This window comes from Macrosteles quadrilineatus, unplaced genomic scaffold (assembly GCF_028750875.1).
Source record: "Macrosteles quadrilineatus isolate MER2022 unplaced genomic scaffold, UCM_ALF_1.0 Scaffold_5__1_contigs__length_97177068, whole genome shotgun sequence".
NCBI classification, from domain to species: Eukaryota; Metazoa; Arthropoda; class Insecta; order Hemiptera; family Cicadellidae; genus Macrosteles; species Macrosteles quadrilineatus.
The window spans coordinates 65,251,494-65,269,462 of NW_026542598.1; the positions used below are offsets into that span (position 1 = coordinate 65,251,494).

Genomic DNA, 17,969 nt, shown 5'->3' on the forward strand with positions numbered 1-17,969 from the left:
CGTTCTGTTCTGTTTCTGTTATTAGGCTATACCACAGTACTGTCTGCTTCAGCTCATGGTTACATTACACTTTTTTTGCATATGAAGTCGGGTCTAATAATGTTAAAGATCTTGTAATCTTCTTACGAATACAATTAGTTATACAGGGTGAAGTGGAGCACCCATACACAAATTTTTACGGGGGTAAGTTTTCACTTATAAACACAAAATAAAATTATTCCCCCTAAATCACATACGAAGAATTCATTTTAAAATACTTAGAACATGATCCAAGCACAGGGTGTTCCAGAAATAAACGTCACGGGTTCGAATCTAGAAATTTCCTTATGTCAACCTATATCTCATTGTACATTTTTAGACAGTTCTTGCTTACAGCAAAATTTTGGTGAAAATTGATATCAATTAACTCAATTAGTTACAAACATTTATATGGGAAAATGGTGGTACTTGTATTGAGATTTGTGGAAACAACGCTTTCTTGTAATTCTATAAACAATGGATTTGTATTTTAAAGGCTTTATATGATTTATTTAATCGACTATTGTTTTGAAGAACGGTCAAATTACATGATATTGTATGTACAATTAATTAACACTCATGCTAATTGTAGTTAGAGATAATACGACAGATCTTGAAAAAACAAATTCGACAACGTCTACGTTACCGAATGTAGAAGAGAAAACCCCATGGTTCGGCAAATTTAGGAGATACAAACCGACGCACCACATATGGAAATCACTTATACATGCAAACAGGAAACACAAAAAGAGTTGAAAAAGGGAACACGAACCACTAAAGAAGAAAAGTTAAAGCTGCAGAATGAAGGCTATTGTGTTTCGTGGATCTGCACGCAAGACTCAAGGTTTGACTGGACCACCAAAACTGCGACAAGACAGGGCAAGACACACATGCGACGGGAATTTGGTTACATGTTGAGAAACTGCTGGAGAGGACAAAGACTTGGGGCATTATTTCACAAGCAAAATCAAAATTTTTTTAAAATTTGAAGCTATGGTCAAACTGCATAAAGAATCTAGATCATATTTCTACTTGATCTAGAATCTGTGAATCTTATTGCGATAGAATTCAAACATTTGATGAATTGCCTACGTCTCTAGAAATATGTGTGTTCCCTTGAACATGTATTTTAAATTATGTACAGGAACACTACCATATTGCTAAGGGAACAGGCACTCGATGACAAGGAACTAGTTTTGTATTTTTGTTCTTATTTACTAGTGCTATGTGGTATCTAAGATTGCTATTCATCAGTATCACCATTCGCGATGGATGTAAAAAAAATCATCAACATTTTTTTTCCGTCGAAACGAAATATTATTAGAGGTTATCAGAAGCTATGTCACTTTTCATAATGTGAAGAAAGATCTCTCACGGTGGAATCCTCTCTGCTATACACCACTTTCTAGCCCCACAAGGTACTAGAACGCAGAGTACGTTTAAACAGCTTTTGATGCCTTCCATTCACCTTCTATCAAACTTGTCAATCTAATATTTAACCGACCTTTAACTTAATCGAACCCCGCCGCTCATGCTCTCTACACACATCTAGCTTTACTCCTCTCTCACCTGGTGAGCAGCAGTGCTGAGTCGTGGTGGTTCTTGCTGTCGTCGTTTGGGTCGTTGTGTTTCTGTTGCCAGGCGCAGAACTTCCTCAGCATCTCACTGGCGCTGATACCTGCATCTCCATGGTGTCTGGTGGCGAACTCCACATCCTGCAGCACGAACAGCTTCACCACTGCTATGTTGATAGGGTTGCCTATGCTGGCGTCCTTGTATATCCCATGTACCTGCCGACCATCAACACCAATTATGTTTGTGGTTTGAGGGTTTCGATAATTTTCCAACATACATTCTCTAAAAGATCCATAATTGCGAGGTTTTTAAAAAGCGCAGTAGATTACAATACATAGCTTTGAGGTTAAAAGTTTGTAAACGTATTCGTTGTTATGTTGTTTTGTTTATTTGACAGAGCCAATTTATAACGTTTTGGACAGGCATGATCCAAACAATGTTCATGGGTTTCCTAACGTCGGCCTAATATTAGACGGTAAATGGGCCCAAGTATTGTTTGGGTTGTTTCTTTCACATGCATCAACCTAAAACACTGATTTATATATTTGACAAGAATGGGCCCTGATCACTTCACAATAGACATGAGAACATTTTACTCCAAGTAATTTGCTGATCAATCGCTAAAAAACGTGAAGATAAAATATACTAGATAAGTGTTTCCCATAGTATAAGTTGGAAAGCTGCCTTATGGTTATTGGTGATGCGCGCGTACAGATTGGCCAATGGTTTAAGGGTCGTTTCTAACATACAGATTGACCAATGGTCCTAATGAGCAGGGGCAAAAAATGGGGGAGGAGCTTACAGCAGCGATGTGTGTGGGGGAGGAGCTAGTCTATTCAAGTAAACTGTTTGTTGACGTTTTCTAATCTTACCACATACAGAGGTGGTCTCTTTAATGCTATTGAATATCGTAGAACCAACTTGTGTAGTTGAAAAAGCTGACAAAACTTTTTAATTCATTTTAAATATAAATACTCATAAGGTTAACATGGGAAACTATTGAGCCATTGGGGCAAAGCCCGAAATGGTTTTTGGGATAACAATATGTCTAGATATTTTAACCGGGAATGTGAGCTATCTTCATACCAAATTTCAACCCGATCCGACCAGTAGTTAATGCGTGGTTGGATATCAAACAAACGAACAAACTCACAACATTTCACAATATTAGTAGGTACTACGATATATTGTAGATTTTAAGGGTAAAAACATGATGTCTCATCATATCTCTATTATTTTCATTGCGTGCGCCATCTCTTCAAGAAAACTTCAGAAAGATTAATAGTACTAATGACACATACAATGAAAACGAAAAATCTAACGTAAACCATTTTCTTCTTTACATTTTATACCAAAAAACTAGCTGTTGTACCCGTGCTTTGCAACGGGAAGAGGACACAAAATAGAAACATTTTAATTTTAATCTTTACATCTGTTGTATATAATAGTTACACATCCGCAAACGCTTTTACAAACAAAGTTCAACTTTTATGGCCTTAATAGAAAAGTTGAAGTTATAACTTTTAAATCTGCTAAGTAGGGGATAGCACCATTTTGTTTTCGATTAATTTTAAATCTTGTGTAGGCTGATATGAGAAAACCTAACAAAATCTTTGAATACAACTTTGACATACATGATTTACCTTCATCTCCCTTAATTAAATATCTTTTAATTTACTATTGACATTTTAAATATCAATTTTGAAGTTGCAAAAATACTAATTACCTATTCAATTAAATTAACACTTTTTTTTTTATTTCACTCTTCTTTATATGAAACTAGCTGTACCCGCGGGCTTTGCCCCATTTAACTTTTAAGTGAGCTCGTTCCCATGGCTCAATCACGTTCTGCTTGAAGTTCGTTCGCTACGCTCACTCAATTTTAGGTTGGAGCTCGTTCGCTGCGCTCACTTGCCTTCAGGTTAGCTCGTTCGCTACGCTAACTCGCTTCTAGGTTGAAGTTCGTTCGCTACGCTCACTCACCTTTTGGTTGCAAATTAGCTGTTGTCATAAAATGTAAAAGAAATAATAGTGCTGCACCCTGTTGGTAATCCTTGTAACTTAAATGCTATTGAACATAATAGAACAGAACCAACAATGTTTAATGTTTAATTGAAACAGCTGTTAAGATTCATTAATTCCATTTAAATATGAGAACTCAGAAGGTTAACATGGGAAACTCCAGAGCCACTGGGGCGGAGCCCGAGAGTCCGATCAGAATAAAAACAGCTTAGTTTTCCTATTTAATGCCTAAAGAATCAATGTACCAAATTTCAGCCTCCTAGGTAAATGGGAAGTGGGAGAATTAGTGATGAGTGAGTGAGTGAGTGAGTGAGTGAGTCAGTCAGTGAGGGCTTTGCCTTTTATATATTTATATCACAAATCCATCTTCAGTTTCTTCACTCACAATAAATCATTAGCAAAACTAAGTCAGCTGTTATAAACTTAAGATATATTGCTGTGCCTTATCAATACAGTCTTTTGAAATATTAAAGAAACTATATCTATAGGTACTATAAAAATTTTAAACAAATAATTCAGCATTAAGAGGGTTCCCTACCCCCATTGAAAAACGTCAGAAAACTGCTTCGCGCGGTATCATATAGCGATTCTAGTTTTAACATTTAAATTGTGAACCAAACACCATTTTGTACATAAAGAGTGGTTATACTAAGTTTGCTTTTTAAAAAATGTCTATGCTTACGCAATCAAGGGCAACGACTTGTCAAAGTTAGTGTACTTTACAGTTAAAGTTCACTAACTTTGACAAGTCGTTGCCCTTGATTGCGTAAGCATAGACATTTTTTAAAAAGCAAACTTAGTATAACCACTCTTTATGTACAAAATGGTGTTTGGTTCACAATTTAAATGTTAAAACTAGAATCGCTATATGATACCGCGCGAAGCGGTTTTCTGACGTTTTTCAATGGGGGTAGGGAACCCTCTTAAAGACAGCAGACAAAACTAATATGATTATCAAAGCATCAAGGACTAAAAAATATAATAGCAAATACAGTATATGTTTCATTGCATGTCTGATTCTACTCTATAAAAAATATCAACAAACAACTTAATATACAGTACAAACCAGTTCTTTTAATCAGTTCCATCGTCCACTGCCTTTACATTTTCACACTTACCATTAAGTTAACATAGTAACAGATATTTCATTGATTTTAGAAACAAAAGAACACTGTGTAATGCTTAGTTTTATGATATTTTCCTTGGTTTAATTTAATCAGTGGTGTGGCAAAACACAAATAATAAATGTATCAAATAAAGTAAATGTGTATTGAAAGCTATGTTAAGATAAAAAAGAGTATTTTGTATTACCATTTGATAATTAAATATAGTTACACATATACAACAGATTTTAGAACAAAAATCAACGACGTACAATTTAGTTATTGATGATAATATTCTTTAGTTTAATTTAAGCATAGGTTTAGCAAAATACAATAACCTAATTTACCTAAATATACATATAAAAAACAATGTGATGTGCACGTTATGTTTTGTTAATAAAACACAAGTTAAGCAGTTTGAATTTATTTAACGTAGCCTCCAAAATCATACAAAACATCTATACATTGTAATTTTCATACTGTTTCCATGAAAACATATCAATAACATTATTTTCATAACTTGAGACGCTTTAAAAAATCCAAAGCAGAGCCGGAGTTGATACAGCAACGGTTATAGAATCTTTTTTTCTATAATCATTGACATAGTTTTATAATAAATAATCCATTATAAAAGGTTAGATTAAAATAAACTTACCTCATGATTATGGAAACTATTATATTTAATTTCTTTGTATCAGCTGTCTGAAATTGTGAAATATGCAGTTTAGCAGTTCTTCTTGTTTACATTTAAATGTCAAAGCAAATGTAAACAAACATTGCTAGTGTTCTCATCGCAGCCATGGAGACCAATCAATATTTACTGTCCTTTTAAAATGTTCACCTCAGAACTTGTAAAGCCAAAGGGGCAAAAGCCTACTAGAATAGTCCAATAATGTTCTTTGTTGTGGTAGCTATAATTTTGTAAAATTTAAGCCCAGTTGGTTCAGTAGTTTTTGCACCTATTAGTAACACACATACAGACAGACACCATTAGATTTTTATATAATACTGTAGTAAAGATAATACAACATTTTCTTGATTTAACTTAAACATCACCGACTTACAGATAACCCAATTTTCGTATGGATGTAAACAAAATTGTACTATGGACATATGTTTTGATGTAAACAAAATTTCATTGTAAACTTGAACAAGTTCAGACGATTGACAAACAGAATTCAGCACAAACTATGCAATTTTAAAAGCTAATATGACGAGGTTATATGCTTTCACGGGATATCATCCAAACGGAATAATACAGTACCTCCAATTTGGAATTATTATTTTCTTTTAGTGGCAACTGAAAATGTATCTGACTGAATATTAATAACAAATTGTTATTTATTTCAGGATTTTAAGGCAAAATGTTAAAAATTATTTGAAGTTTAGAATTTTAATTTTTGGTTTACGTAAATGTTGAATACGGTAAGTGAGTAGATTTTTATACTCTGTGGTAGAACATTTTATTCAGGTTATTTCACTTCCAATAGATTATCTCTTTCTTTTTTTGAACTTTTGTTAAAATGCTACTCCTATAATGAATATTGCTAGATTGATTTTGTGAACTTAAAAATAATGAAAATCGTGTGCGAAATACTAAGACAGATATTCAAGGTAATTTTCAAACAACGGGTATACACATAAAAACGAGAATGCTTATGCTTTGAATCTTAAAAACCACTTCAGGACTTTTAAATGATAACATTATCCCTATTGCTATAACTAGGTCAAACAAACTAACAATTTCGTAACCAACTCGACCTCCCAAAAAATGTACTTTGTGTACTTGAAAAGAAATTGATAGTGAGTTAATAAGCAATTAGTTATATTTTACAGCTTATTATTTGTATTAGAATACCGCACTGTGTTGTTTATGCTAAAGTTGAATTTAAAAACCTTATTTGTTTACTTAACAGTTTACATAAAACTTAGTGTTTTAAAAAGTAAAATTCGTCTCTTGAGCTTGGCCACCTCTGTGACAGGTAAGTGGTAAGATTAGAAAAAGTTGACAAACACTTGACTTGAATAGATAAGCTCCTCCCCCACGGGACATCAATGCTGTAAGCTCCGCCCCCATTTTTTGCCCCTACTCATTAGGACCTTTGGTCAATCTGTATGTTAGAAACGACCCTTAAACCATTGGCCAATCTGTATGTGGCCGTCGTTTCTAACATACAGATTGACCAATGGTCCTAATGAGCAGGGGCAAAAAATGGGGGAGGAGCTTACAGCAGCGATGTGTGTGGGGGAGGAGCTAGTCTATTCAAGTAAACTGTTTGTTGACGTTTTCTAATCTTACCACATACAGAGGTGGTCTCTTTAATGCTATTGAATATCGTAGAACCAACTTGTGTAGTTGAAAAAGCTGACAAAACTTTTTAATTCATTTTAAATATAAATACTCATAAGGTTAACATGGGAAACTATTGAGCCATTGGGGCAAAGCCCGAAATGGTTTTTGGGATAACAATATGTCTAGATATTTTAACCGGGAATGTGAGCTATCTTCATACCAAATTTCAACCCGATCCGACCAGTAGTTAATGCGTGGTTGGATATCAAACAAACGAACAAACTCACAACATTTCACAATATTAGTAGGTACTACGATATATTGTAGATTTTAAGGGTAAAAACATGATGTCTCATCATATCTCTATTATTTTCATTGCGTGCGCCATCTCTTCAAGAAAACTTCAGAAAGATTAATAGTACTAATGACACATACAATGAAAACGAAAAATCTAACGTAAACCATTTTCTTCTTTACATTTTATACCAAAAAACTAGCTGTTGTACCCGTGCTTTGCAACGGGAAGAGGACACAAAATAGAAACATTTTAATTTTAATCTTTACATCTGTTGTATATAATAGTTACACATCCGCAAACGCTTTTACAAACAAAGTTCAACTTTTATGGCCTTAATAGAAAAGTTGAAGTTATAACTTTTAAATCTGCTAAGTAGGGGATAGCACCATTTTGTTTTCGATTAATTTTAAATCTTGTGTAGGCTGATATGAGAAAACCTAACAAAATCTTTGAATACAACTTTGACATACATGATTTACCTTCATCTCCCTTAATTAAATATCTTTTAATTTACTATTGACATTTTAAATATCAATTTTGAAGTTGCAAAAATACTAATTACCTATTCAATTAAATTAACACTTTTTTTTTTATTTCACTCTTCTTTATATGAAACTAGCTGTACCCGCGGGCTTTGCCCCATTTAACTTTTAAGTGAGCTCGTTCCCATGGCTCAATCACGTTCTGCTTGAAGTTCGTTCGCTACGCTCACTCAATTTTAGGTTGGAGCTCGTTCGCTGCGCTCACTTGCCTTCAGGTTAGCTCGTTCGCTACGCTAACTCGCTTCTAGGTTGAAGTTCGTTCGCTACGCTCACTCACCTTTTGGTTGCAAATTAGCTGTTGTCATAAAATGTAAAAGAAATAATAGTGCTGCACCCTGTTGGTAATCCTTGTAACTTAAATGCTATTGAACATAATAGAACAGAACCAACAATGTTTAATGTTTAATTGAAACAGCTGTTAAGATTCATTAATTCCATTTAAATATGAGAACTCAGAAGGTTAACATGGGAAACTCCAGAGCCACTGGGGCGGAGCCCGAGAGTCCGATCAGAATAAAAACAGCTTAGTTTTCCTATTTAATGCCTAAAGAATCAATGTACCAAATTTCAGCCTCCTAGGTAAATGGGAAGTGGGAGAATTAGTGATGAGTGAGTGAGTGAGTGAGTGAGTGAGTCAGTCAGTGAGGGCTTTGCCTTTTATATATTTATATCACAAATCCATCTTCAGTTTCTTCACTCACAATAAATCATTAGCAAAACTAAGTCAGCTGTTATAAACTTAAGATATATTGCTGTGCCTTATCAATACAGTCTTTTGAAATATTAAAGAAACTATATCTATAGGTACTATAAAAATTTTAAACAAATAATTCAGCATTAAGAGGGTTCCCTACCCCCATTGAAAAACGTCAGAAAACTGCTTCGCGCGGTATCATATAGCGATTCTAGTTTTAACATTTAAATTGTGAACCAAACACCATTTTGTACATAAAGAGTGGTTATACTAAGTTTGCTTTTTAAAAAATGTCTATGCTTACGCAATCAAGGGCAACGACTTGTCAAAGTTAGTGTACTTTACAGTTAAAGTTCACTAACTTTGACAAGTCGTTGCCCTTGATTGCGTAAGCATAGACATTTTTTAAAAAGCAAACTTAGTATAACCACTCTTTATGTACAAAATGGTGTTTGGTTCACAATTTAAATGTTAAAACTAGAATCGCTATATGATACCGCGCGAAGCGGTTTTCTGACGTTTTTCAATGGGGGTAGGGAACCCTCTTAAAGACAGCAGACAAAACTAATATGATTATCAAAGCATCAAGGACTAAAAAATATAATAGCAAATACAGTATATGTTTCATTGCATGTCTGATTCTACTCTATAAAAAATATCAACAAACAACTTAATATACAGTACAAACCAGTTCTTTTAATCAGTTCCATCGTCCACTGCCTTTACATTTTCACACTTACCATTAAGTTAACATAGTAACAGATATTTCATTGATTTTAGAAACAAAAGAACACTGTGTAATGCTTAGTTTTATGATATTTTCCTTGGTTTAATTTAATCAGTGGTGTGGCAAAACACAAATAATAAATGTATCAAATAAAGTAAATGTGTATTGAAAGCTATGTTAAGATAAAAAAGAGTATTTTGTATTACCATTTGATAATTAAATATAGTTACACATATACAACAGATTTTAGAACAAAAATCAACGACGTACAATTTAGTTATTGATGATAATATTCTTTAGTTTAATTTAAGCATAGGTTTAGCAAAATACAATAACCTAATTTACCTAAATATACATATAAAAAACAATGTGATGTGCACGTTATGTTTTGTTAATAAAACACAAGTTAAGCAGTTTGAATTTATTTAACGTAGCCTCCAAAATCATACAAAACATCTATACATTGTAATTTTCATACTGTTTCCATGAAAACATATCAATAACATTATTTTCATAACTTGAGACGCTTTAAAAAATCCAAAGCAGAGCCGGAGTTGATACAGCAACGGTTATAGAATCTTTTTTTCTATAATCATTGACATAGTTTTATAATAAATAATCCATTATAAAAGGTTAGATTAAAATAAACTTACCTCATGATTATGGAAACTATTATATTTAATTTCTTTGTATCAGCTGTCTGAAATTGTGAAATATGCAGTTTAGCAGTTCTTCTTGTTTACATTTAAATGTCAAAGCAAATGTAAACAAACATTGCTAGTGTTCTCATCGCAGCCATGGAGACCAATCAATATTTACTGTCCTTTTAAAATGTTCACCTCAGAACTTGTAAAGCCAAAGGGGCAAAAGCCTACTAGAATAGTCCAATAATGTTCTTTGTTGTGGTAGCTATAATTTTGTAAAATTTAAGCCCAGTTGGTTCAGTAGTTTTTGCACCTATTAGTAACACACATACAGACAGACACCATTAGATTTTTATATAATACTGTAGTAAAGATAATACAACATTTTCTTGATTTAACTTAAACATCACCGACTTACAGATAACCCAATTTTCGTATGGATGTAAACAAAATTGTACTATGGACATATGTTTTGATGTAAACAAAATTTCATTGTAAACTTGAACAAGTTCAGACGATTGACAAACAGAATTCAGCACAAACTATGCAATTTTAAAAGCTAATATGACGAGGTTATATGCTTTCACGGGATATCATCCAAACGGAATAATACAGTACCTCCAATTTGGAATTATTATTTTCTTTTAGTGGCAACTGAAAATGTATCTGACTGAATATTAATAACAAATTGTTATTTATTTCAGGATTTTAAGGCAAAATGTTAAAAATTATTTGAAGTTTAGAATTTTAATTTTTGGTTTACGTAAATGTTGAATACGGTAAGTGAGTAGATTTTTATACTCTGTGGTAGAACATTTTATTCAGGTTATTTCACTTCCAATAGATTATCTCTTTCTTTTTTTGAACTTTTGTTAAAATGCTACTCCTATAATGAATATTGCTAGATTGATTTTGTGAACTTAAAAATAATGAAAATCGTGTGCGAAATACTAAGACAGATATTCAAGGTAATTTTCAAACAACGGGTATACACATAAAAACGAGAATGCTTATGCTTTGAATCTTAAAAACCACTTCAGGACTTTTAAATGATAACATTATCCCTATTGCTATAACTAGGTCAAACAAACTAACAATTTCGTAACCAACTCGACCTCCCAAAAAATGTACTTTGTGTACTTGAAAAGAAATTGATAGTGAGTTAATAAGCAATTAGTTATATTTTACAGCTTATTATTTGTATTAGAATACCGCACTGTGTTGTTTATGCTAAAGTTGAATTTAAAAACCTTATTTGTTTACTTAACAGTTTACATAAAACTTAGTGTTTTAAAAAGTAAAATTCGTCTCTTGAGCTTGGCCACCTCTGTGACAGGTAAGTGGTAAGATTAGAAAAAGTTGACAAACACTTGACTTGAATAGATAAGCTCCTCCCCCACGGGACATCAATGCTGTAAGCTCCGCCCCCATTTTTTGCCCCTACTCATTAGGACCTTTGGTCAATCTGTATGTTAGAAACGACCCTTAAACCATTGGCCAATCTGTATGTGGCCTTGGTGATGACAGTATAAATAATCCCTATCAATCCAAATCATTGGTCTTTGCTGAAAAGGCTAGTGCAGTTAATATGTCATCAGTTCAGGAATGGGAAGAGTTTTGAAAAGTAGAGAAAATATAACATTTAACTCTATCAAAAGTCCATTGGACAGATTTTTTTTTTTTTTTTTTTTTTTTTAGAAGTGAATATTGTATATTTTTAATCAGGTAAAACCTCGGATCGCAAAGAAAATACAATCCCACACACTCATATGCCCCACACATTACTAAATTCAAATCCAAAGCACCATCAATCAAGCCCCTTTTCGTCACGTTGTGACATGTTCAACAGTGACGTTTGTACTAATGAGGGTTTTTACATCTAACGGCAGTTAGTGTCAGAGTCGATGACCCTAGTTTTGAAACGCGTTGGCCAAGAGGCACAGATGTCTGTTAACAAATAGTTATCCCGTGTGAATTAAAAAAGCCTAAAGGATCAAGGTTTAAGTATGATGAATGCGCCATACAAGCACGCGTGGAGCCACACCTAGGGGATGGATAAATGGAGCACCACGTGGGACTGACGTAAGGTTAGTAACGGTGGTATATCTAAATTATTTCCCAGAAAGTGTTTATTCGTTACAAGTAATAAGTAGTAAATGGTATTTTCAAAGACATTTGGTTTCAGTACATAAAAAAATAAGTTCATTTATTGCTTTAAATCCAATTTTATCTACCAGTATTAATATAGTAAAGAAAAGTTGGTTACTGAGGAGGAATAATTTTATTTCATTTTCTAAATAGGATTAGGCCTAAATAAATAAAAAATATGTGATGATTGCCAATTAGATCCCAAGCAAGGTTATACTGGACCCAAATGCCTTTGAGATTGGGATATCAATGGATGACACTAAAAGACTTGGGTCTAGACCGTCCTTTTCCAAAACCTCAAAATGTGTCATCAGAACAATTGAATTGTAAAATAAATCAAAAGTCCAGACTCTTGCAAAAGTTAAACTTTTATGTGAGTTTTGCGGTAATACAGGTTAATCTAGAAGTTAAAAATAAATGCAACATATTTCAAATTACGAATGAAGTACAGCAACTATTATTATGATGAGTTTTAACTACTGGAAAATGTTTAAAACTTACCGTAGCCATGAGGGTGAGCACGTAGTTGGTGAAATTCGCCCCATGATACTCCGCCATCCTACGGTCGGCCACCACCATGATCTCTATGTTGTACTCCTGCTGACCCACGGGCGAGCGCTTCCTTCGTCGTCTTCGGTCCTCTGGGTAGTCGCCTTCCATGCTGTCAGTGTCTATGTCATCTGAAGCAAGACAAGGTTCATGAAGAAATTATTGTGTAATCAACTTGAATTCGGGTATTAATATTTCAGAGCATTGTCTTGCCCTTAATTTTTTCGGGGTATTTTGGAATAATGTTTTGAGGAAGGCTGTATTTCGTTACTATATTGAGAAATGTGATTTTTTTACTAAACGGAATATAAATATTTTCAGAACAGTGCCTTTTGAGGTTCTGCCTTTTTGTAGCAATTGCATCCGAATTTATTGTCAAACAAATTTACTTCACATTACCTCTCACTAGCTCCATTATTTTCACAAGACTTTTAGGGGTCAAATTTTCAACATAGTAGTTTAAACCTAGAATTATACTAAACTCATACGAATCAATTGAGTACGATGATATCTTTAAAAGCATACCATTTCAATCCCTGTTTGATAACTAATTCATAAACTGTACCTACCTTTTAGTTTGAATTTACTAGTAGGGTTAGTAATTTCTTGCATTTAATAAAATGTTATGCTTGAATTACAAAGTACAGATGCAAATTTTGGATTTTCAAAAAGTGTTTTAAATGATGAAAGCCTTTGTCCTAATCATGATCAGGAACCCCGTAAAACATTTAGCTCACACCAATCTATGACCCCAGAAGGCTCTTTTTGGTGATGAGAAATCTGCATTTTTGACTATAGTAACTACTACAAACGTATTTCTGCAAGCAAAATCCGATAACGTCAAGGTATCTTTTATTTGTAACATACATCTTGAAGTACTGAGTTAAACACTTATGGAACAAACTATCCACAATCTACTCGTCAGAACACATTGAGCAACTCTTGTCAACACGATGTTTCAATGTACTCGACATTTCTCCAGCTCCAGTGGCATTGAATGCCTCCTGGAGTCCTGGAGTGCTGGAGTGCTGGAGTGCTGGAGTGCTGGAGGCTTTGCAAGACAGGTGTATTCACCCTCGCACGTGGGGGGTCATGGGAACGACCCACGAAGGCGTCATCGCTTTTTGAATTTGCTTTGCGTCATTGGTTACAAAATAATCGACGTTGAGTGGGCGGCATAACGGGCCTCGTGAGAATCTCGCCGTCATCCTAGGTATTAATAGTTGCCATTGGTGTTCGACTGTCCGATTGTTTGACACGTGTCGTTTGTCTTTGGTTTGCATAAAATGTACTTATAAATGTAATCGTGTTGAAGATTTTTAAATCGTTGATATGTAAGTTACATAACGTGTGTATGTCACTTAAGACAAGTTTAAATCCATATAGTTTAAAACTAAATACATAACAGGTCAGCGACATGACCAAAAGTAGTTTTGGCCTGCTACAAGCATTGGTGAACATCTAGGTGTTAAGCAATTAAATTATAATTGGGCATTTGGAACCAACAATCGGAAAAACACCTTAAGACAGAACTATCAAACAATATCATGAATGTGTGTATGTTTTATTTAATTCTTTGCGTATGATTTTTATGTATTTAAATCGTCTGTAGTTGAACGCGATCTCGGTTTCGTCTCCCAAAATTAATCAGTGCTGACCATTCTTGTCCTGTACCGGCTCACTACTTGCTTTGATTCACATGTACAGTCCAGAGGACTATGTCGACAAGCAAACAGGATAAGAGGCTAAACAGAAACAAAATTTAACTATATAAAACATAATGAGGCAGAGCTTGCGATTTTAATGTAAATTAGTACTACAGCCCCACCAAAAAAATACCTCGCATTTACTTTATTCATTAACTATATCGATATCTTAATGGGCCACTAAATGCAACCTATTGTAAACAAATAAGACTTTCCGAACGACAGCTTTAATGGGGAATCTGCGACAATTTACGAGGAAAACGAAAAGTAGGTGAATGTGTTACGAAATTGCTTTTAGTGTCGTCTACTTTGGACGTTGAACTAATAACATTAACTTTCCCCGCTGCAATGTGATACCAATTAAAGCAACAACGAGTGAGCTGGAGACGACATTCCCCGACACACCTGTCAGATCTCCTTGACATGTATCGTACATCAGGACTGGAACCTCCCTTCTTCTGGGCTAGTCACCTTTGAATCTATACTCAATATAAAATTGTGAAAGTTTGTGTGCTTGTTTGTTTGGTTGTTTGAATTTCAATCACGCATTAACTAATGGACGGATTGGGCTAACATTTGGCATGATGATAGCTCACATTCCTGATTAACATATAGGCATATTCTTATCTCAAAAATCCTTTCGCCCCAGTGACCCTGTTGTTCCCAATGTTAACCTTATGAGTATTCATATTTAAAGGGAATTAAAGAATTTAGTCAGCTGTTTCAACTAAAAAAAGTTGGTTCTATGGTATGCAAAAGAGTTAAAAAGTTATAAGATTTACCAACAGGGTGCAGCACTATTATTTTTTTCATTTATGAAAACTGTTAATTTAAAAAACTGTGATAGGCAAAAAGAAGTGTCAAAGTAGGATTGCTTACGGTTATGATTATGTTTTTAATTGCATGAATAAATTGTGATATTTTGCGATTTTTTAATTATTTATTTATTTTTCTCTATTGTTTATGTGAAGTGATAGAACATTATGGCTATGGTAGACGTGTAATACTATAGTATACCGTATATTTAAAAAATATTGTTTTTCAAACTGTGTCCTCCCCCATTGCAAACGCTAAGTTAGAGTATAACTGCAATAAGCATTTTATATGTCAACCCCGTACGAAGGACGGGTACTCTGCTAGTAATTGATAAAAATAGGATATGTCATATCTAAATGTGTGTTATCCATGAATTTAATTATTAAAACCAGTGGGTAGAAAGCAATGAAAAACTCTGACCAGTATTTGAACTAAAATGTGTAACAAGTTGTGTAAATTTCCACACACAAAAATATAAATTACATAGAAGTTGGGTAAGCGGTAAACTATAAGATGTATTTGGTTACGATTGTATCAAGCTAAAATATAATGGTTTATGGTAATTCAAACCCATTTAGAGACAATACTTTCTAACGAAAAAACGTTTTTTTTACACCAAAAATGTATGCTGAATAATAAATTTCCCCTAAATATGGTTTATTGTTGTTATGTACATGCATTTTATAATTTTTTATACTACTAAATATTCAATAACCACATCTGTCCTTTTTTATTTAGTTTTGGTTTTTTTGTTTCCAAGCCACACATTTTCCAGCTTATTTCAACTTTGATTGTTCCCTATCACTGCTTGGTCTTTTTTAAAAGTTGAGTACTATCCATGGTTATATTTTCATGTTAGTAGGTTTATTTCGAAAGTGTGAGTTTTTAAGAATCGTGTTAGACACAATTTCGATAAAGGTCGTGATTCAAGTAGAGTCCAAGCCATAACAATAACATAAGCAAAAAAATAAAAAATATATAAATGAGAACACTATCTTTTGAACAAAGTGTTTTCGACTTCCTTACACAACTTGGTGCATTTAAAATACTACTCCTTGACCGAAAGTAGTAAGTCCCGTCCAGTATGGTCTGTAAATAGCTGATAATTTCTTTCTGACGAAAAAATAACTTTTGGAAGCACACATCAGTACCCCAGTAAGCTTTAGAAAATTCTTCAACTATTGGTACTAGATCGCGTAAAGTCGTTATCCAATCATAGATAGAGGCTGCACCCATTATAGTTTGTACTGTACAAAGCAGCGCAAACCTTCTACTCATTTATACAAGATACTATGATCTTAAAAATCAAACCTGCTAGACCAGTTGTAGTGTTAAGGGTAAAAATATCAAATTAACGACCTTGCAGTGTTAAAATATCTTCTACACACTTCTCCTATCTACAGACAAGGCTGGAGATACAGAGGAATGTATTGAGGACTCTGCGATAGATAAGTAATGGATTTATGACTCACTTACAGTCGCTAGTCGGACTTTATTGTCTTGTTTATTTCTTTATCATGTCCATTACTTGATCGAGTATAGGTCTTCAACTTAGACCCTTCTGGAGGGGCTTAAACCGGCGTCGATTTAAATCAAAGTTTAAGTTGTTCAAGTTATTTTACATATATTTGAATAATGTTAACTTTATGTATGATCAATAAACTTCTTAAGACGTACCGGTACGGTTTCATACTACGAATTATATTTTAATTACTTTAAATTAATTAGATTTTACAGTAAATATGACAAACATTCATCAATGTGGTAATTTAATATTCAATGTTACTAATAATGAAACCTTTATTAGTTATAAATTGTCCATATAACCACAGAAAACGTACTACTAGTAGTACGTTTTCTGTGATATAACATAACGATTTAGGATTTGTTGACACTATGTAAGTATATGATACAACGTATAAAGGTAATATTTGACCTTTAATTGCATTTAATGGTTTAAAAACTATGATTTAAATATATTGATAAATAAAAAAAATTATAATATTTTTTCTTATTATGAAAACAAATAATTATTAATTTGTTACCTTATTCATTGAAATCTGATGACTATAAAGTATATTTAGTTAATGGAAATATAAAGTACATCAACTGTGTTTGATTGCCAAGCTTGCTTAAGGTATTTTCAAACAGGATTTTTAAAAACCTATTAATTTTTATTTTGAATCTCAAGAACTCAGATATGCTATCTATCATACGTATATATTTTTATTTTGTTCCGTAAGAACTAATTAAAACTAGAGCACATAAAATATTTTTAAATTCAGAAAATACCAAAATTTTCCTCCAAAAACTATTTTTATTATAATTTTGCTTAGTCGTTGAAAACATAAATTTCTAAGCTCATATTGTAAACTGAATAAAACGTATTAAGTTTAAAACAAGTGCGTATCAGTATCTTAGGTACATTATTAAACACTGGTGATATAGGAACATCCAACTCCCCTTGGTGAAAAAATTTTGAAGCAAGAGATTATGAAAGGTTTCCTTGGAAGCATATTATTTAAGCCTATCTTTTTTAGGGCTGGGGACTCATAATAAATCATTGTGAAATAGTGGCTTGCGCTATAGTTTCTTTTGTCAACTACATAGTGGGTTTGTAACTACTAACCTATGGGTTTGTAATAAATTATGTTATTGTGGGGGTAAAGCCACTATTATTTTGCACTGTATCAGATCAACCATTGACTAAACTGTATGGAGTATACCTATTCAATGACCCATCCCTAGTTTCGTTTGCTATATTCCACGCAGTTGCTCAAAATCCTCGCAAACGGACAAATAGAAGGTTAAAGGAAGCCACCACCCACTGTTCA

At 33.4% G+C, this 17,969-nt stretch overlaps 1 protein-coding gene across 2 annotated transcripts in view; it reads right to left on the reverse strand.

Moving 5' to 3' along the window:
- The window catches only part of LOC128994550 (A disintegrin and metalloproteinase with thrombospondin motifs 9-like), a 216,678-nt gene that overhangs the window by 39,579 nt on the left and 159,130 nt on the right, over positions 1 to 17,969 (reverse strand). For both annotated transcript variants that reach the window (XM_054419174.1, XM_054419173.1), the window contains exons 6-7: positions 12,566 to 12,744; positions 1,588 to 1,808 (exon numbers count right to left, since the gene is read on the reverse strand). In XM_054419174.1, the coding sequence (XP_054275149.1) occupies positions 1,588 to 1,808; positions 12,566 to 12,744 (400 nt within the window). The remainder of the gene's footprint in view (positions 1 to 1,587; positions 1,809 to 12,565; positions 12,745 to 17,969) is intronic.